The sequence below is a fragment of the Zalophus californianus genome, chromosome 2 (assembly GCF_009762305.2).
Source record: "Zalophus californianus isolate mZalCal1 chromosome 2, mZalCal1.pri.v2, whole genome shotgun sequence".
In the NCBI taxonomy this organism is placed as follows: domain Eukaryota; kingdom Metazoa; phylum Chordata; class Mammalia; order Carnivora; family Otariidae; genus Zalophus; species Zalophus californianus.
The window spans coordinates 87,294,959-87,316,890 of NC_045596.1; the positions used below are offsets into that span (position 1 = coordinate 87,294,959).

Sequence of the window (21,932 nt, forward strand, 5' to 3'; positions counted from 1 at the left end):
TGGGCAGAAAATGAAATCGAAAGTAGTTATTATATTTAGTTAGATAATCTCAACATTTAATCCATTCTCCAGTATCAGTAAGAAATCTTTAAGCACTTTGGCAGCCATCTCATCGTTTATTTTGTACATTGAAACAGAGTAAAGCAGAAGCTGTGCCACATATAAAAATATAACACATCAAATTATGCTCTTATCTCTTCACAGTTTTTCTGTATATATGGTGACAAAATGAGTATCTTATATTTTTGTTTTAATTTGGGGAAAATAATTTGGGGAATAAATTCTTTTGGCTGTATTACCTGCAAAAATATTTCTTATAAGAGTAAAAAATAATCTTTCACATTTGTAGGGAAATGACAAAATATTTGTGTATGTACATATTTAGTTTTAACAAAGCAACTTGTACACTTTCAGTGTTTAAAACTGAGCATCCATCTTTCCAGTGAAACAAACAAAAACATTTTTTAATAAAATTACAATAGAGATTATCAATTCTAAACAAGATCCTACAGGTTCTGCTGATCCTCCCATCAGTGGGGCTCAAGTCATCATTAGGAGAGAATTTTATTTTAAAAAAGTCATCTTAAACTGCAAGGGTGTCCGTTAAACATCACAATTAAACATATCAAAGAAGCCATTAGGAAATGACAAATTATTTTATTTTACCAATCAGAAATATAAACTGCTGACGTCATAAAATAAAGTAAATGTTAAAAGTAAGTTTAAAATTCTGATCAGGTCTAAAGATCAGAAAGTGTTGCCTAGACAATTCACTAGAAATCTCTATGGATAATTTATTTAATATGGTAGCTATGTAACTTCTTTTTCCCCCCCCTCCAATAGGAGAACCTGACAAGGAGCTGAATCCTAAGAAGAAGATTTGGGAGCAGATCCAGCCTGATCTCTTTACTAATGATGAGTGTGTAGCTACATACAAAGGAGCTCCCTTTGAGGTGAAAGGGAAGGGAGTGTGTAGGGCTCAAACTATGACCAACAGTGGAATAAAATAAAATACTTCATTTACTGAACTACATTTGAGAAAACTTTAATAACAATAAAAAGAAATATATTTGTCACTTGTACCTAAAATATAACTGGCTTTATTGTGTGTTATTTCTCTTGCAGACTTGACTAGTCTTTTAATCAGGTATATATTGTTTTTAATCGGTTAGAGAAACACTACATTTTTACGTACAGTTTTTGCTCCTTTATAACATAGGAAGGAAATCACCTATGTTTTGTGATGATTTATTTTTTAGCAGGGATATTGGTTAGCAGATTGTTTTTCTTGATACATTTAGATAACTTGAACTAAATGAACATTTAGTTTCCTATTGGAGGCACATGGTACATGAAATTTTAAGCCCTTGGATTTTTAGTATATTGTGAATCTGTATTATAAATGTCTTCTCCTCTTCAGAAATGACAAGTTAGAATTTTTGTCAAGCTTATTAACTGGTCATATTGTAATAATACTGAAAATGACCAACGGTCATAAAAGCTAAGAGACGTGCCATTTGAACATTATTGCTATTGCTTATCAAAGTAATCAGACCTGTATATTTAAGGTGACTTTTTTAAAAGAATGAAATTTTCCACTGTGTACTGAACTTTTTCTTTCCATTTGGCAAAATAGTAATAAATTTTGACTAACTATAAAGAAGAAATATATTGCAAAGTGTTGCCAATGCAGTTTCCAATAAATTGATAAAAGCAGCAGTCTACTTTTTTTATTCTAGATGATTATAAAGATTCTTTGGCTACCTAATTAAAGATTATTTGTAGGTTATTTTAGAAGAGCATTTAAGATCGATATATTTTGCTTTTTCATGAACTATCATACTATTAGTATATTAAAAGAAATTGTTATCAAAGTCAATGTACATATATATTAAGATGTCAAATGCCTATTTTTCACTCATCTTAACAGATATTGTAGAACAATGAAAATTAACTTAGGAATTAGGAGCTTTCAAGTTCACCAGCCTTGAAATGATGACTGATGATTTGGGCTACCGAAAAGAAATGCATCTGTGGAGGTAGAGTGTAGATACTGTTTAAAAGAAAAATTACACAATATTCCAGCTGTTTATAGCCTCTAATGGAGAAGCAAAACATAAAAATTCAAAACCCTGCATGCCAGAATCTAAAAGGTATAATTAAATTTCGTTTATTGAAGTCCATGGAGTTCTGGTAGGCCAGTTTTATCTTCTTTCTGAAAAACTAAATAACAGAGCATCAATAACAACTGTTGACAACTAAACACAAATGAATGTCAGAAGTTATTTTGTACTGAGGATATATTATTCTTTTGGAAATAAGACTATGACAAAGTCTTGTGTTTCTGTATTTTCCAATTTTTCCCAATTAAATTTCTTTAAATTAAAAAATGTTTCGACTCCTTAGGTAGTTGAAATATTTATTCCCATTTTTATTTATTTTTTTTTAAGGTTTTTTTTTTTTTGAGAGAAAGAAGGAGATCACAAGCAGGGGAGGAGGACAGAGGGAGAAGCTGACTTAGCGCTGAGCAGGGAGCCCAATGCGGGACTCATCCTAGGACCCCGGGGTCATGAGCCAAGCCAAAGGCAGACACAGTTAACTGACTGAACCACCGAGGCGCCCAATTCCCAATTTTTAAAGTTACATAAAGCATTACTCAATAAAGTTATCAATGCAGTCCCATTATTATTCATTGTTTTTATAGAAAAATAATTGATTTGTATTGCTGGGATGAGAGAGCTCTTATGGAATTAACAACAAAAATGGCATTGTTCGTCAACAAGATATAAACCTTTTGGCTTTGACTGGTATTCAGCCCTTTAAGAATTTCAACAGTAGGAGATGGTGTTAGGTCACAGCCTAAACAGTTGGTACCTCTTGACTTCTATTTATGTTTTGTGAACTAAACCAGGAAAAAAAAAGTTGACCCTCCCCCAGGATGCTTTCTTATGCAAGGTTGGCGTACTATCTTACAGTGAGTGTTAGGAGTACTAACTTTTCTTATATTTAGAAATTCCATGTGTACTATTCTTTTGAGATGAGTCATTTTCAGGACCTGTTGATTTTAATATAAAATTAAAAGTTTTTTCCCCTGCCTTGCTCTTACCAAGAACATTAAGTACTCTATGGATACAAGAACATTAAGTGCCCACCAAACTTTGTTGTTGCTTTTTAAAAATATGTAAATTCCTATTTAGACTAAAATATTCAAAGTAACTCCTGGAAGTTTAATAGCATGTCCGCAAGATAGAGGGTGTGGATAGGGCCCTGTAGAGCAACATTAGTGACTTTAACCAGGTTTCAGAGTCTTTGCCTTGGCTTTGCAGGTTCAAAAACTTGCATTTGTAGATGACTCTCAGAGATGCTAATATATCCATAGAGCTTAGTATTGGTTGTGAAGCCAAATTACCTAATTTTGATTCCTGGCTCTACAACTTAAATGTGTGTGAGCTTGGGCAACTGCTTAGCCTTTATATACTTTACTCCCCTCGTTTAAGATGGGTATTATCTCAGAGTTATGTAGGTTGTGGAGTTAGTACCCACAGAATACTTAAAACAATTTCTAGGATATAATATATATTATTTTAATACCCATTCATGGTAGGGATGCTCCTTTTCCACAAACTAGTGTTCTTGAGATTTCCTGAGAAGTTGAATTCTTGTTCAGAACATTACATAGTGTATATGAAGCTCCAGGAGGCTGTGGCCCTGTTTCTCAGTAGACCTGATTGTCCCTCTGTACCAGATGTAGTATCTCTTACCTCGCTGGAGATGTTCCTTACTGCATTACTGAAATTTTCTCTTATCCACGTGCTCCCACTGAAATCTTATTTAGATATTTAGATACTGCCCATCCCTGTTCATCGATGCCCTTTGACTAGTTTAGTATTAATGATAGTTTTAAAAAGTTTTGCAATTTTCTTTTTTTTTTTTAAGATTTTATTTATTTGTTTGAGAGAGAGAGGGAGAGAGCATGAACAGGGGGAGAGGCAGAGGGAGAAGCAGACTTCCTGCTGAGCAGGGAGCCTGACGTGGGGCTCAGTCCCAGAACCCTGGAATCACAACCTGAGCTGAAGGCAGATGCTTAACTGAGCCACCCAGGCACCCTTAGTTTTATAATTTTCTTAGACCAGGAAGACAATATTTTTCACTGTTGTGTTTTTAGTTTAATATGAATAGAAGCAATTCTATTTTTAAGTTCTTGGTCAGTAGGGAAGCACATCACTCTTTTTTTTTTTACATATTTATTTATCCATGAGAGAGAGAAAGGGAAGCAGAGGCAGAGGGAGAAGCAGGCTCCCCACTGAGCAGGGAGCCCAGTGGTGGGGCTCGATCCCAGGACCCCAGGACCACAACCTGAGCTAAAGGCCGACGCCCAACCGACTGGGAGCACTTCACTCTTGAGTTTAACAGGAGTATTAAAGGGACATGAGTATACCTCAGCTTTCCAGAGAAGTTTATATGTTATGCCTTTAAAAATATAAAAAGAACAGAAATACTCAGTATTAACTGTGTGCTTTAGCTACATAAATTGTGACACAAGTTCTGGTTCTAAGCATTTTTGCAACAGTGTGAAGACTAAAACTTTTATCACCAAGATACCAAATAAAAACTAGGGAGGAAAATTAATGTAACTCAACTAACAATAATACTACAAATTGCTGTCCTGTGGAGAAAGCTTTACTCTCCAAAATTTCAATTGAGGAATAAACCATGCCCTTCAACAAAAGTTAGGGGGATGTATTAATAATACCTCTCTGCTCTCGTGGATTTTATTGTAGGATTATTATTAAGATATGTAGTGCTTTATAGCTAACAAGTACTTTTACACATCTTACCTATTTCTTAACTCCATAGAATTAGACCAGCCATTTCATTTTACCCCAAAGAACCAACAGAAAAGTTAAAAAAGTACCTGTGCTAAGGTATAACTAGCTGAAACCTAGATCTTCTTCCAACTCTTAGTAATCCTTTGCTCTTCTCCATTACAATACACTTTCTTCCATGTCAGTTAAATGTCATATGGTTTCTTTTATTTGGGTGAGAAGCAACTTCTTTGTTTAAACTTCAGGGAAAGATAGTGATAAAGTCCCTAAACTCTAGTAGTTCATGTAAGGAGATTAGGATGACTCCATTAATGGAGTATTTTAAGAGATTCTAAAGGTAGAGGCAAGATCGTTAAATATAAAGATAATTTATCAGCTTTTTTCTTTTTGTTGCAGAAGTGCTCAGGAAGAACCTCTTGGTAAAACCAGGCTGCTGCAAATGGCAGCAATTGCCTTTTTAAGTAATGCACTGTTAAGGGCACTGATCTGACAGTCCATCCCAAAAGCCAACCTGTGAGAGAGGTCGCTAAGTTCCAGATAGATAGATAGATAGATAGTCAATATGTATTTATTTATCTAGGAGCAATTCTGTAGTGAGGCCTCATTTGCAGTACTACTTGGATGATAACCCCGAAATGTGCAATAATAATGAAAAGAAGGTTAGCTGCTCATGGCTAATAATGCCCCTATACAAAACCAGATCTTCAGATACCAACTTGTTGGAATAGAAAAGAGTGACTTACACATTCTTGCTTACTGTACTTTTTATAGTTACGGTTTTTCCTTTGGATAAGTCTTGGCAGAGGTAATTCATAGGGGTATAACTCCAAAAAACATTTGGAAAAAGGACCCAGAACAATGAAATAATTGCTGGTTTGAAAGTGAGCCATCTGGAATTTCAGAGGGTGAATTAATTATTGTACATTATATTTTTTCACCCTTATGTATTCCCTTGTTTATTTTTTCCTTCCCCTTCCTTACTCCCACCCCCCCCCCAATACAGTATTCCCAGTTCTCTGGATTTTTGAGTAAAATATGTGTGTAAGTGTTATTTTATGTCTTCATCAACATATTTCCTATCTGGCAGGCTATTGATCTTAGCAACAGCAGCAGAAACAAGCCTGGGGCTCAATAATTGCAAGAAATCCTTTTTAATGTAGGGGCTAGCTACTCTTCTTGCCTTTCCCATTGCTACATAATACCTAATATTGTTCAAATAGTAATTATTAACGTCTGCTCATTTCTACAATGACATTTTTGTGATGGGCCTTCTTAGGAAGGCTACTCTAACAAAGTTTTACTTTTGTTTTTGTAAATTGCCTCATTAGAATATTATACATCCCAGTAGAGAAATGCTCTCAATATATATGCATCCACTTAACTTTTCAACTCTAAGATTGCATATTTAGCTGATACTTGTTAATTTAAACCCCATTCAGCTTTTTATACCTGGGGAATTTGGAAAGAATAGTGAGGCAGTTATCCAAAATCAACACCACAATTTGATTTCTCTTTGAAGAAGATTAAGAAAAATGCAAACTGAAAGTCACTTTCAATAGGTTTAGCAAAAGAGAATGATGTTGGTAGAAATAACTTTTTTCTGTAACTTTAGTTTTCATATAAAAGAATAACATTTTCTCTTAAAACAGCACATGCTTTGAAAAAAACTTCAGGTGCTTGTGAAGACATAATTTTTTTAAAGTTTGAGAATTTGGGAAATAGCAGTGCCACTTAAAAACATTAGCCTTTTTGTAAAGAATTATAATATGCCTGAAAATCAGTAGAACAGAATATCTAAGCAAATTCTTTATGGAAAACATGGCACAGGATGGATTTTAAAGAAGGTCTGAAATTGCTAATTGAGGTAATATATTTAGGAGAATAAACCTAGTAAAGGTCAGAGCCAGTGAGTATTAGGGCTGAATCACCAGTGCCCCAAGATGGTGGGTGCTAATGAGAGTCTAACCCCAGATGCACAAAGATACCAAATACGCTCTTTTCCAGTGCTCCAAAATGTTCAAAACACTTTCAAACACAAAGTTCAGTAGAGGCTTTTGTCTTCCAGGTGCGAATAGTGTACAGATTGGGCCTCTGAAGGGACATAAGGAAAGATTGCAAATTATAGACTGATGGAATAGGTGGTGGTATACCAAAGATGAACTTCTGGACATCATTTCTTTTACCTAGAGCTAGTTTTGGTTACATGGTTCTTTTGTTGCAAGTTGTAATTCCCTCCACTTACGGTGAGTTTATTCAGTGGATACACGTGTACAGTCGTCCCCAAAAAGCCAAATAACCCAACTTCCGGTAAAGTACAGCACAGCAACAAGATGTTCACTCCTGTGTCCTGCATTCTTGTGATTCAGCTATCCCACTACCAGCTAAAAAGTTGGTTCTCTACATCTGCTATGCTGATTATTAGGAGGTGTTAGGATTACTGCTGCATAATGGTACATGGAAGAACATGTCTAGAATTTAATGCCTCTTGCATACTGTGCTAGAATTAAGAGTATATTAGGAGTATATATAACACTAACTAGAGAGATGAGGGAAGATGAAAACAGTGGTAAGGAATGGACCTTCTAATATTTGTATATTAAGTTAAAAGAGGTAATGATAAACTACCGTGATAGTCAATGTAATTGGTAAGAAAGGACTTTTGAACAGAAGGGGCAATCTGTCAGGGAAGTCTTGAGTTAAATATCTTAGCAAAATCTGGTAATGGGAAAAGAAAAGCATTCCAAAGCCCTCTTCCCTAAGGGGGACATGGGAAGGATAAAAGGATACGAAGGAAATGAAAGTGTTCTAAAGGTCTATTTTAGTAGGTGAGGGCATGATGCTGTGTGGAAAGAAAGTTCTTGGCTACAGTTGTTACCTTGTTATCACACAATAGTGCTTGATTCTGAATCAGGAACAAGGAAATAATCCTTAATGCATATCAGTTAGAATAGAACTTTCAAATTATCAAGGATCGGCAAAGCTGATTTGGTAAAGGAAAAGAAAAATGCAAGATACACAGTAATATAAAATAAAGGAAAATGAAGAAACATCCTATATGCTTGCATGGGAGAATTTAATACCATAAAATACCATTTTTCATAAACAAAAATTTTTTTTAATTAGAAAAAAAATCTGAAAAAATACATAAATGAATGCCTGAGAGTATCCAGAAAAGTGTTTTGAAATAACTGAAACAAGAGAAACTTGTTTCGAAACAAGGAATAACATAAAGCCAATTTGATTAAGTCATTCTGGTGTTGACAGTAATATAAAATAGATAATGGAAAGAAACAAGAATCCAGAATAGATCCAGAAATAGATACAGGAGATAGCTCTCTCTATATATCTACCTACCTCTGTCTCTGTTTCTCTTCAGTAGGAAAACGATAAATTATTTAATAAATAGAGAAAATATAATTGGTTACCCATCTGGAAGGAAATGAAACTAAAAGCATATCTTGTATCATGTACATAGAAATATATGAGTATAAGAAAATTCACAAATTTTGTTTGGCAGAAGTTCTCATAAAGTTAAGGGATATATAATAGAAAAAAAAACATAAAAGACAGATGGAAGACTAATATGTAGTATACATAGAACTCTTCCATTTTGCCAAGCAGGGAGTGTTAAAAAAATATTCAATGACACTTGTTAAAGATGGTAAGGCGACTTTATTCAGGACCATCAAGATAGGTATAAGGACTACTGAAAAGATTGGGCTCAACTCCCGGTGTAGCATAGGCAAGTGAGAATTTACAGCCAAGGTGCAGGGTGGGGGTCAGGGTCACTTGGGTTGGTAGAGAATTAGGAACCTGATCAGATATTGAGAGTGAGAGGGTTCTGGTTAAACTGTCTTACCAGAGTTCTTGCTGAGACCAGATTTTACAAGGAAGTGCAGAGGTGGGGCTAGGAGAGGTTTAAGCCTGACGAAAGTGTTGGTCAAGCAAAGAATCATGTAAGAAGTAATCCAATAGAAAATTGATAAAAAGGACAAAGAATGTGAAGAGGCAATTCATAGAAGTGTAAATCTAAATGAGCAACATGCTTATAGAGATACTCCAATAGTAGTATGGGAAATGCAAATTAAGGTAAGATGATTTTACATTTATCAAACGGGTGTTAGTAGGTATTTTAGATGATAACACTGATTGATGACAAGAATATAGGGAAAGAGTACTCAAACGTTGGTGAAAAAATTTCTAACAATATGAAAAGAAATTGGGTAAGATATACTGAACTTAAACTGTATGTACACTTCAACCCAGAAACTCCACTCTTGGGAATATAACTTACAGGGAAAAAGTCAATATTATATAAAAATACATATACAGGAATAGTTGTTGAAGCATGGCTTTGGGTGGCAGAAAACTGGAGTGCACATCAATAGAGAACTAGTTGCACAGATTGTTACAAATACACTGAAGTGTTAAAAGGGGTGAATTTAAGTTACATTTTAGAGTTGAAGGAATTTTAATGAGGTGGTATTAAGTGAAAAAAAAAGATGCTGTAGAGAGTATAATATGAAATTAAAAAAAAAAAAAAAAAAAGTCAGGGCACCTGGGTGGCTTAGTTGGTTAAGCATCCAGCTCTTGATTTCAGCTCAGGTCATGATCTCAAGGTCATAGGACTGAGCCCCGCATTAGGCTCTGTGCTGAGCGTGGAACCTGCTTAAGATTCTCTCTCTCTCTCTGCCCTTTCCCTCCCCACCTCAAAAATAAGTTAAATAAATAAATAAAAATAAAAAGACAAAAGTCCTCCATGTGCTTATATGTATATGTGTACTCTGTGTGATTACTTGGACGTGCAGAAAATAGGAATGGTGCATATACTCTTTGTTGACATGAGCTCCATCTAATTGGCTGATGTGCATGAGGAGAAGGAGAGATGGAAGAGGAGAGAGGTAATGGCGAACCAAAAAAGCAAAATACAAGACTCTAAAAGAAAGTAAAATATGTTATATGGTCATATTTAGGGAGTTATGTATATATACATATATACGCAAATCTAAAATAATTCAAGGAAGAACATCACAGAAGTCTTCCTCTTTGAAACTGGAGGCACCTTCCCTCTATTAATTTTTACCACCATGCCAGCCTCAAAGATCTTGAACCCTTAATGTTCTGTACAACTTATCTTTCCTGAAACTAGAATTTATGTTCTAGAAGAGTTAGCTGACATCACATGAATGAAGAATATGAAGGACTTAAAATGTGAATATTCCCCTCTCTTCACCATTCACTTCAGTTTCAGCTTCTCAGCCTCAAATCTCTTTTTCTGGGGGCGCTTAGGTGGCTCAGTTGGTTAAGCATCTGCCTTTGGCTCAGGTCATGATCTCAGGGTCCTGGGATCGAGCCCCACATCCGGCTCCCTGCTCGGTGGGGAGCCTGCTTCTTTCTCTGCCTCTGCTTCTCTTACCCAGCTTGTGCTTGCTCTCAAATAAATAAATAAATAAATCTAAATCTATATATATATATGTATCTTTTTCTGTCACCAAGTGGCCAACCCCTAGGGAAGTGTCAATGCCCATTTAGTTCTTAAATCAGCTCCTTTTTTGAAGCTCTCACTTTACAGTCCTGGACCGATGATAGAAGGGGCCCTGAAGAGAAATAAAGAGAGACATTATTTCAGGTTGGAATTTGAATTACACTTTCACATAGAAGCATTTTATAAATTTTGGTTATAGGCTTTCTAATACCGTTTGTGCTAGAGTTCAGGTAAAATTAAGCACTAAGTAGGCTTTTGAGGCCTTTCCTAAGAGAATAATCACCAGCTATAATCTTATTTCTAATAGGAAATACAGTGTATTGCACACTTAAAAAATATGAAACCAAGCTGTTTGTAAATTAGGAACTATCTTAGTGAAAGAATTTTGTAAATTATAAAGCTCATGTACAAATGTTGAACATAAGGGTGATCCAATTTTGATTTGGTGGTAGTCTTGGCAATTATGATTGACTAGAATTATTTTCCTTCAATCCTCATTGCTGCCTTTGAGACCATCCTGGAGCTCTCTCCTAAGCCAAAGTGACTATCCTTATAAGGTAGAGAAGCCTCTTCTTCAGTCAAGGCTTTATTCATTTTTGGTTATTATAGTTGTTAGCCTTGTTTCTGCTGCAGGGCTAGGCTCTGAATTTTTACCTACATTTCCAACCCTAAATAGGAACCACAGGTCATAAGGTGGAAAAGAAAGTTAACATTTATTGAGCATCTAACCATTAGCCAAGTTGTTTAATCATTACAGTAACTATCAAGTAGATATTCCAAATGAGGATTTCACAGGATTAAATGATTTTCCTTGTCTAGCATCAAGTAAGTAGTGGAGCTAGTTTTTAAAATATAGGTAATAATTTTTCATTTTAGCTTTTATTTAAATATAACAGATATACTAAATAGTTTATGAATCAGAAGTGTTCGTTGTTGAATTTTCACAAAGTGAACACTCTAAAACTAGCCTCCAGGTCAAGAAATGAAACATTACCAGAATATCAGAAGCTGTCCAGTGCATGCTCATTATCCTCTCCCCGAGTGATCACTCCTGATTTCTAACACTTCTAACATCAGAGTAGTTTAGTTTATATTACATCAGTTTTGACTGTTTTTGAACTTTATACAAGTGGGATCATACAACATATACTATTTTATGTCTGGCTTCTTTCAACTTTCTGTTTGGGCAGTTCATTGATATTGTTACATGCAGTTGTAGTTTGCTCATTCTCATTACTGTGTAATACTCCGTTGTGTGAATATACCTCAATTTGCTTATCCATTTTACTGTTAATGGACATTTGGATAATTTCCAATAGCTAATTAGCTATTTTGAGTAGTACTGCTATGAGCATTCTTGTACACACATATCTTTTAGTGCACAAATGTACACATTTCTGCTGAATGTATACTTAGGAGGGCAACCACTGTGTCACAGGATTTGCATTAGGAGTCTTGATTACTTTATATTTTTCTTAACTGCCAAACAGTTGTCCAAAAGTGGTTATACCAATGTACACTGTCACCAGCAGCCTATGGGAATTCTGACAGTCCTCATCCATTCTAACAGAGGCATTTTTTTTAAAAAAGATTTTCATTTTTATTTATTTGACTGAGAGAGAGACAGCAAGAGAGGGAACACAAGCAGGGGGAGTAAGAGAGGGAGAAGCAGGCTTCCCGCGGAGCAGGGAGCCCAATGCAGGGCTCCATCCCAGGATCCTGGGATCACGACCTGAGCCGAAGGCAGACGCTTAACGACTGAGCCACCCAGGTGCCCTAACCAGAGGCATTTTGAAACAAGGTTTCTTATTCTAAAATCCAATGTCATTATGTTACTTTAAATTTTATTTAAAGGTAAGAACTTGGTAACAATTTTCTTTTATAAATTCCATGATTCTTTCTAAGATTTTTCTTTGTTCATTAAGTGAGTTTCCTTTTTTATACTGGAAAATATATCTGTGCTGAATAGAATTTAGCAGGGTTAGCAGTGTATCAGAGGCCTCGTGCAAATATTTATCTTCACTGAACCCAGCCTCTTCTATTTTCTCTGCATGGGTGAAAAGAATGGCAGTGTAATTCTTCCAAGCATGTCCCAGAAGTTCCTGAAAGAAAGAAGAAGTTAAATGGCTATTTGCCTTGGCCTATATTCCTCAAACACAAGCAAAGGAGTTATTATGGTCCAACATAGATAGTCAACAGATCTGGATGACATTATGTTACTAAAAGCAGATATATGTAATGGGAAGTGAAGACGGAGTCAAATAATGTAAGTAAATGGAGAAAGATGGTTGGATTTTGTAAAAAAAAAAAAGAGGGGGCTTTATGTCTCCATTTTATTTTGCTCTTATAATTTATGTATACACAACTTCAGAACTGCATATTATTAATGCTGCATGTGATACAACTTAATTTACAACATTCAGCAATAATTGATATTTACCTGCCAACCTGAAGCTGTTAGAACCACAATTCCTTTAAGTCAAAGGACTTTGGCCAAGGGAATTGTCATATCTTTTTTTATAGGAATGTTGTGTTATTATCATAACTATAAGTATCCTCTGAGGATTTATAATTACGTAATCTGGTTACAATCTATTGATTAATCAGATGACATGTAATGGAAAAGCTAAGATCAAACTACATTTAGTGATTTGGAACAACTACAGAAATATCACTGTGATTTGCATCCTCTTCACATGCCTAGAATCAAGCCCAGTTTATCAGATGACTTCCTCTAATGTGGTTGAAAAACATCGAAGACTGGTATTCCTTTGGTTAGTAATATGTGGAAGTTGTTTATGGAATAATATCTTTTTTGATTAGTGAAAATAAGCTGATATAAAATGGAAGTGATGGGACGTGGCAAATTGTTCACACAATATGAAAGGTGTCTAGAAATAACCATTTAACATTTTTAATATTTCAAAAGTTATATGAAACCATGACATTGTGAAAGTAAAATGACATTCCCTTCATTCCAAATATTCTCGTTACCATTATATTTTCAAAGGTGCTACCAGTTTATAATAGCAACTTGGAATTTAGACCTTCACCATCATCTCAAATAGGTTTAAAGTATTACTTATTTCTGAGTCCTCAGAAAAATATAAAATACTTAGGAATAAATATAACAAGAAATATCCAGGACCTCTAGTAATCAGAAGAAAGAAAGAAGAAAGAACAACTAATATTTAGTGCTAGGTATTATGCTGGGCACTTTACAGGTTTATCCTTTTGAAATTCAACATAATGCTTTGTGGGAGATAGTATCAGTACAAACTCTGGTTTAAAAAAATCTTAAAAAATTGAAAAACAGTTTAGGAAACTATTTTCATTGTGTATAACAAATGTGGGATTGATATTTATAAGACTGAAAAACTGAAAATGAAAAGAAGAGAGAAAGAGGGAGAGATGAAGGAAGGAAGGAAGAATCAAGACATGTAAATAATATGGAAATATGGCAACTGTGGGACAATATATTTAAACTTAAACATCTCGAGACCATGATTACTAATTATAATTCCTAATATAGTTTGTCATTTATCAGAGCTATGTATTTACACATTTATCTCTGTACCTTGACCATGAGCTTTTGGAAGGCAGAGTCTGTCTATATCAACCAAAGCCTCTAGCACGTTGTAAACTCTCAATAGAAATTGGTTGGATTAATCTGTAATTTGAACCCTCACCATCATCTCTTACAGAAGGTTTAGGGTTTTATTTATTTGTTTTGAGTCTTCAGTTTTGAAGTTTAATCTTCGGGACACAAAATTTACCTTCCTGTAAAATTTCTCTTTTGTTCTATAGTTCATTCTCATGGATTTGCATGTAGTCTGCACTTTCTCTTTTGCATTCAGAAAGACTCTCTCAGTGAATAAGTCCAAAATTTTTCCTCATATCTGTTTAAAATTTGTCTACACCATAGAATAATTGTATATTTCTGATTCTCCTAAAAGTATCCTGCCTGAAGAAAATCTGAACTGAAGTTTCAAGATCAGTACATTAAATGAATAATTATTTTTAACAGATTCTAAACTTTACAAAAGAATTTTTAAAAAGGTACTTTAATTGGTATATTCTTATGTGCCATCAAAACACAAATTAGCAAAATTTAAATTAACCCAACTTTTAAAGACAAAGCTCTTTGTAAAGCTCTTTGTAATTTGCAAAATTTAAATTAACCCAACTTTTAAAGACGATAGCTCTTTGTAAATCTAAATACTTAGATTTACAGCATTGCATTTTAGGTAATAGTGACATAACAAAATTTGTCATGCTCAGCATGTTGTAACAAACTTCTAGTGAAAGAAGATCAAAGAGTCACAAAAAAAAGTGGTATTATGGTTTGAATTGTGTACCCCCTCCAAACTCATATGTTGAAATCCTAACCTCTAGTACCTCAGAATGTGACTTTATTTGGCAATAGGGTTGTTGCCAATGTAATTAGTCAAGTTAAGGCCAATAATGCAATACGATTGGTGTTCTTATAAAACAGAGAAATATGGACAAAGATATGAATACAGGGGAAAATGCCATGTAAAGATAAAGGCAGTCATCCATAAGCCAAGGACAGAACCTTTGGATAGAGTCTTCACTTACAGCCCACAGAAGGAACTAATCCTGCCAATGTTCATTTCAGATTCCTAGCCTCCAGAAGTGAGGGGTAATAAATTTTTGTTGCTTACAAGCCACCCAGGTAGTGAACCTTGTTATGGCAGCCTAGCAAATTAATACAAATAGTTGAAAAATTAATGAAGTGCTAAATAGATCTATTTTCTGGGAATAAAAAGATTCCTGGGTTATGTACATCAGAACCACTTGAGATACTTGCTACAAATGTGTCAGAATCTTTAGGGATGGAACCTGGGAATTTGAATTTTAAAAAGAATTCTAGGTGATTTATTCCTTCTGCAAATATTTATTGAGGGTTACTTTGTTCCAGGGACACAGTGGACCATGACCTACACTTTTCTGCTTATGTCTAGTGGAGATTCTTTTGTACTAACTTACAACTGAGGAAGAAGGACAGACAGGAAAGAAAATACTTTCCATTTGTTGTAATTGCAGGTGTTGTGATAGAAAATATATTGGTGCTATAGAGGCAGACATTTGGCCCAGTTTGGGGTGGGGGTGGAAAGTGAGGTAAAGGGAGGAGTCAGGAGAAGTTTCTAGCATGTGATGATGCCTTGAGCATAGGAATCAAGGGAGTTATGGGGCAGTGAAGACATACCAAGTAAAGAGAGTGATTGAGCCTTATTGGGGATTGTGTAGTATTGGGATTTTACTTCTGTACAGTTATTGATCCTTGAACATTCTTGTCTCTGAAAGTTTCTCAAATTTAGAGCTAGTTCTGATATTCACCCAGTACATTATTAATGTGTTTATTTTGATTGTCATAATATTGAAATGTGTGTTACAAGTTAATAAATAGACACTACCCTTAACCTCTTGAGGGCTACCCCCAGGTCTACCCCATGGGTTTCGGTTGATGCATGAACCACATTTGTCATTAAATATTTTTAAAACATCACCATAATAAAAATTCATGCAAAATAAACTGGCCCAAGTGATCCCTTCCTGAGTTATATATTATAATGTAGAATTCTTCTCTTGCTAGGTTAGTACTTATTGCATTCAATGGTATAACTTTCACAGTATGTCCTTCGTTCCTGGTTTTCTGGGTTGTAACATTAACACATTCCCTTTTTGTCTCCACCAGACATTTCCTACTTTAACTATAATAACACTCAAGAAAACTGAGTTAAACCACCTAAGGAAAATAGATTTGTAAGCTCGGCACTACTTACAAGTCCATGTGTTCAGCCACTGGGAAGTTTTTACATGTTGATAATTATTTATGAAAGGATGCTCATGTCCTAAACTGTGAGAAAAATTGCACTTTTGAATTACTGCCAGAAATAGAAGAGAATGGTTGATTTAGCTTATAATCTTTAGATTGATTTTTGGCCGGAAAATAGTTGACTATTTGAAAATAGTGTCACTTGGTGTATAGTCATCATGTTAGTGGCCAAATGTGTTCTCTATGGACCTAGAGAAAGAATAATCACAGTTGATTGCTACCTCACATAAAAATCCAAGAGTAAGATAAGTTACTGTAAGTTATCTGGTGTTAATAATTTAAATATAGTACTAAGCTAGATGGAAATTTTACAATCAATCATGAATTGTTTGGTTTCAGAGTGCTAATGGGTATGAGTCCATCTAGTCCTTTTGGGACAGCTCATTAGGATATAAACTTTGTTTTCCAGGAATTATGTTCATTTTCCCAGGACCTCACCAGCCCTGCCCCATTTGTTTGTGGTTGATGAAATCATAGCATCTGGACTTTTTAGGGGGAATTTTTTAAAAAGCCAACTATTACATCAACTGAGAAAAAAAATTATCGTGGAACAGGAGGACAATAAGGACCATTCTTTGTATTTCAGACTATTCCTTTACTCTCATCCCACTTAAAGCACCACATTTCCTTCTCCAAGAGCTGAATGATAAGACCTTGTTCGATCAGATTCAGTGAATGTTCAACCTTACAGATCTTCTGTCCAAATTGCCTTATTGTACAGAAGGGGATATTGTGACATGTGATGTTAAATGGCCAAAGCTGCACAGCTGATTGTTGGCAGGCCTGGGCCTAGAACAGAGGTCCCCTACCTGCCCGGACATGGCCTTCCCACTAAGTTGGAGTTTCTCACTTTAACCTTTACTAAACCAGAGAATTTTCTTCCCAGATTTTTTTTCTAAATTAATAGGGAAGTTCTTATACATCAGGGCTGTGTAAATTTGATTTCACTCTGATTTTCTTCTGAAGCCTATCAAGATAATCCTGAAGAAGGTTACAAATAATATGTCCTAATTTTAGCATAAGACAAAACTAACAATAAAATTATAGTGGCCATAGCTTACATTTAGTATACACTCGTCTTGTGTTAGTGCCTGAGTTAATTTACTGTTATGTTATTATGAAATTAGTCCTGAAAATAACCCAGTCAAGTAGACACTGTTATTTTTCCCAATTTACCAATGAAGAGATTGAAATTTAGAGAAGCTGCTTGCCCAAGGTCATAAAGCAAATAAGTAACTAAGTAGGAGCTTGAACCCAAGTATAACTTACTCTAGAACCCATGCTCTTAACCTCTATAATAGATTGCTCATATCTAGTAATTCGTTTGAATAGGTACTCATCACAATTTGCGTAGTGACAATAACAATAAAAATGTTAACAATGACAGTAACTTTATGTGAATCTACTGTAAGTCAGGCACAATGCGCAATCCCATCACATTCATTAAACATAACCCTTAAAACTCTTCAACGTAGGTAAAATTATTCTCATTTTATAAGGGAGGAACTGAAGCCAAGAAACTCATAGTAACATTTATAGGCTTATTTTTCAACTAAATTCTATCCAACAACTAAGCCCATTATCTTCATTAAGTATTTTCAGGCCTTGCATTGGCCTTTCTGAGCCTTTTGTACACACACCCACCTATAACATCAAATTTGAGTTGTTCATTTTAAATCAAAAATATCTCTTTGAAGCCTGATTATGTACAGTAATAATACATGATACCATGAGAGTGGAAAGAATTTGGACTTTAGTCAATTCCTGGATTCAATTCCTAGTGCAGTTTGGCTGCTTGCTAGCACTTTTCTTAAGGTGACTTTATTCTGTCTTCCCTTATTCATTATTTGTGGATTTTTAAATAACATTCAAATGATACTCAGATAATATTTAGATGAATCATTCCCTTTATTTCCCAATTTTGGGGAGATGACTCACTGACATCTCTACCATTTTGCTGTAAATTATGAAGACCTAACATAAATAAAGAAAAAGGGATCATTTGGGGAAATGTTTCATTTGTCATAGCTGGCAGCCTATAACCCCTCTAAAAAATATTAGAGCGCAAATTAAAAGAGATATTTAAAGAGGCCATAGGGAGGTACAGGAAAAAAGAGGTCACTTCTCTGGCATTGGCCTTGTAGGTTCCTTCCATGGCATCAATGAGTGCCCCCAGAAAGGAGGAAAGGAAAAGGGAGAAGGCAGATATTCCGTTCCCCATTTTGCATAAGCTAGGAAGAAAAAGAAATCCAGGGTGTGTCTGGAACCAGAGGACCTTAACAACTCCTTGCTCTTCCTAACAGCTGTTGGTCCTGTTGAATATTCAGACATTCTGCAGCTGCTCCCAATCTGTGAGCACATCCAGATGGCTGCCACCAGTAACTGAAGCACCTTCAGGAAGAAGGTCATAAACAGCCAGCTTGTGCATAGGCGATCTTCAACCAAAAATTACGATAGAAGCCCAGAGTAGGACTACAGTGCCTCCCAGGGGTCATGGGCCCCTCTGAAGCTTACTAAATCTTGGCTGCTGAGTTTTCCTGGGAGGGAAAACATATTTATTTAGAAAAAAAAATTCTGGATCTGAGTTTTACTCTAGCCCATCTCTGCCTTTAAGTCATGAACTGGACACTGAATTAAGAAGGCAGTGCTAAGAGAATGTGGCTGTATGCCAGGTACCTTTTAAAAAGATCAGAGACATTTATGAATCAAATTCACTTGTATAAAAAAATTAGAGGATTACAATAGAGTTCTATATCCTAAAACTGGAAAAAAATCTATTTTTAAAATGTATGTCTTGTATTTTTTTATTTATTTATTTGGCAGACAGAGAGAGCACAAGAAGGGGAAGTGGCAGGCAGAGGGAAAGGGAGAAGTAGACTCCCTGCTGAGCAGGGAGCCTGATGCGGGGCTCAACCCCAGGACCCTGGGATCATGACCTGAGCCAAAGGCAGACACTTAACCGACTGAGCCACCCAGGTGCCCCTAAAATGTATGTCTTTTAAAATACCCTTTTCAGGGTGCCTGGGTGGCTCAGATGGTTAAGCATCTGCCTTCGGCTGAGGTCGTGATCCCAGGGTCCTGGGATCGAGTCCCACATCGGGCTCCCTACTCCTTGGGAGCCTGCTTCTCCCTCTGCCCCCCTCTCTCTCTCTCTCTGTTTCTCATGAATAAATAAATAAAATCTTTAAAAAAAAATACCCTTTTCAGCTAAGCATAGGACCAGCATAGAGAAAAATTTAGAGACATGTGGAGAGAGATTAGTTTTTCAGAGATATTTGTACATTTACTGAATTTACTGAGTTATATCCATCTGTACCTTCAACTAAATGTTTATTTAATAGCAGCTTAAATGAACTTTAAAACTTATTTAAAAAATCACAGCGATGGAATGGCAACAGGTTTTCCCCCACTTGATTTCTACCAGAAATATTGTTTGAAATACAGGCTTTAATAGTTTGGGGGAGGTTTGTGGGCTTTCTTAGATTCCACATTGTTTCTTAATTGCAATCATCTTCTCTTCTTTACTTTTGCACAGCATGTCCTTGACTTTTCAGGAGTTGGATGATGAGGAATATTTTTTATACTCTTGTCACCCTAATTTTTTCCACTAGTTTGCTGTGATTTCACATATGGCTTTTTTTTTTTTTCATTTTTAAAAACATGCACAGTTACTGAAAAAAAAAAGTGTGTCTGTCATTTAGAACAATCTTATGCCTTTACTAGTTAAAGGGAAAAAATATTTCTCTGAATCTAAGTATACTATCTTTCTAAGTGTAACAGATCCTATATCGACATGATCAGAGATTGGGCCAAAAGAAGAGTAGCATTTATACAAATTCTTGAATGAAAAATGTCTGCTTTCTATTCTCCCTGTAGTTTACCTGTGGAGCTTCTAGTAATGATGAGTTCTCTTATCTCAGTGACTTAATGAGGCTACTGAGTAATACTAGTCAAGTCCAGCAGTTAAATTTGGGTGGCTCCAGACTAGAGAATCAAGAGATTGAGTAGAATGGAGCAGCTCAATGAGCAGTTTCCAGGAATTGTTGGTTATAGATGGACCTGGTTCATATATGTGTGTACCCTATGCAAGTATTACTCCCTCCATCTCCTAGTTATAGCCATACTCAGAACCCCTCCCCATTCCAAGGTCCTTACTTAGACTGGCTGAACAAGCTTCCAACTTAGTGACTTCTAATAAATGAACAAACATGGATGGACCACTTGGCAAAGGGGGCATATGTTATTCATGTTCACACCGAGGTCCCTCTGGTCCTTTCTTGGCTACAGTGGATCAGTTGCTGACCCTACAGATGATGAGGCACTCAGAGCATCTGAAATTCCTGATTTCTTTCCTATAAATAAAGCATAGTTCACCATGATGTAAGTCACAGTGAAACCTGCTTTCCCCCAGGCCATACATTATACTACTTTGGCACTTAATGCATTGTCTTATACTTGTTTATTTATTTGTCTGTTCTACACTGTAAGTTTTTTGAGGGCAGGGCTCATATATTGTTCACCAGTCATTAAGCTCTGTGTAAGTACCTGATACAGTTTTCAATGACTGAATCAGTGAATGAACACACATTTGTTGCAAGTTTTAGTAGTTCTTAAACGTTGCCATTTAAAAAAAATATACGGAAAATTTATGCAAATGCAGGTATGCAGGTTCTACTCTTGAAACTCTGTTTCAGTAGGGCTTGGATGAATATGCATTTTTAACAACAGCCCAGTTGATTCTGAAACAGATAGTCTGGAGGCCACATTTACAAACTCATTTAGGGGTTTGTTAACCTCTGAAGTCTAGCATCTTATTTGGGGGTTGGGGGTTTGTGTATGACATAGTTGTAAAATGACTAACTGAATTCCTCTAAAGGAAATTGTAAAAATGACTCTTGGTAGGAAAAATCAAGTAATTTTTACCATTTCTATTTGACCAACACTTGTTTTAAACTTGCTCTAACCTACTCTTTTGAGCAGATTGTCATAGGATAATGTCCTCCAAATAGAAATAATGGCATTAGTGTAATCGGCTTTTTGTATTACCTGAATCATCTGGACTGAGGAAGATGCTTCCTGTCCTTAGAGAGGCACGTCTGCTCTCTGGACCAGCAGCACAACTTGGAGACCCTCTTGTCCGAAGTGATGTGCCAGGGCCTCCTTGACCTCCTGTTTCACATGCTCCTGTTTCAACCTGCTGTGTGGATAACCTGGAGTGTCCAACACCTGGATCTGCAAGGTTATCTCTTGCCCTCCTCGACGCATGAAGGCACAGAGGTGACAACTGCGGCCCAGACAACACTCTTTAGTTACAGAACATGGAGAAAAGCTGCTGTGGAAGTCTGTACTTCCCAGAAGAATGTTCCCAGCAGAACTTTTTCCACTCTGAGTCATGCCAAAGAGGGCCAAGTTGATGATCATCTTGTTGGAGTCTGTCATGTCTATGGGTAAACAAAGGTTCAGCATAAGCAGTTAGGCTTCTATATTCACCCAATGTAAGGCTTTTTACTTGGCCTGGAGCACTCCTGGTACTACTTTTGGCTTACTTACCCCTCATTCATAGTGACTGAAGCATGGAGGAGTGCTCCACTAAAGTGGAGACACCCCAGTGACAGTGGAAAGGTTGAAATAATATTGGTAGTTTGCAATGGGAGAGGAGAGAAAAGTCAAATATAGATAAGGAAGAGATGAGGAAGCAATAATTGCAGGAAATGAGAATAAAAACCAAATTACATGAAGATAATGTAAACCATCTTTAGGA

General features: G+C 35.9%; 2 protein-coding genes across 4 annotated transcripts in view; one reads left to right on the plus strand and one right to left on the minus strand.

Moving 5' to 3' along the window:
• AIMP1 (aminoacyl tRNA synthetase complex interacting multifunctional protein 1) overlaps positions 1 to 1,089 on the plus strand; it is a 33,151-nt gene extending 32,062 nt beyond the window's left edge. For all 3 annotated transcript variants that reach the window (XM_035726060.1, XM_035726059.1, XM_035726061.1), the window contains one exon: positions 844 to 1,089. In XM_035726060.1, coding sequence (XP_035581953.1) covers positions 844 to 1,010 — 167 coding nt within the window. In that variant the 3' untranslated portion in view covers positions 1,011 to 1,089. The remainder of the gene's footprint in view (positions 1 to 843) is intronic.
• An 11,066-nt stretch (positions 1,090 to 12,155) lies between these two features.
• On the minus strand, positions 12,156 to 21,610 carry GIMD1 (GIMAP family P-loop NTPase domain containing 1). The gene is given in 2 exon segments (XM_027600390.1): positions 12,156 to 12,413; positions 21,218 to 21,610. Coding segments are annotated over 2 exon segments (651 nt in total).
• Between the last annotated feature and the right edge of the window lie 322 nt (positions 21,611 to 21,932).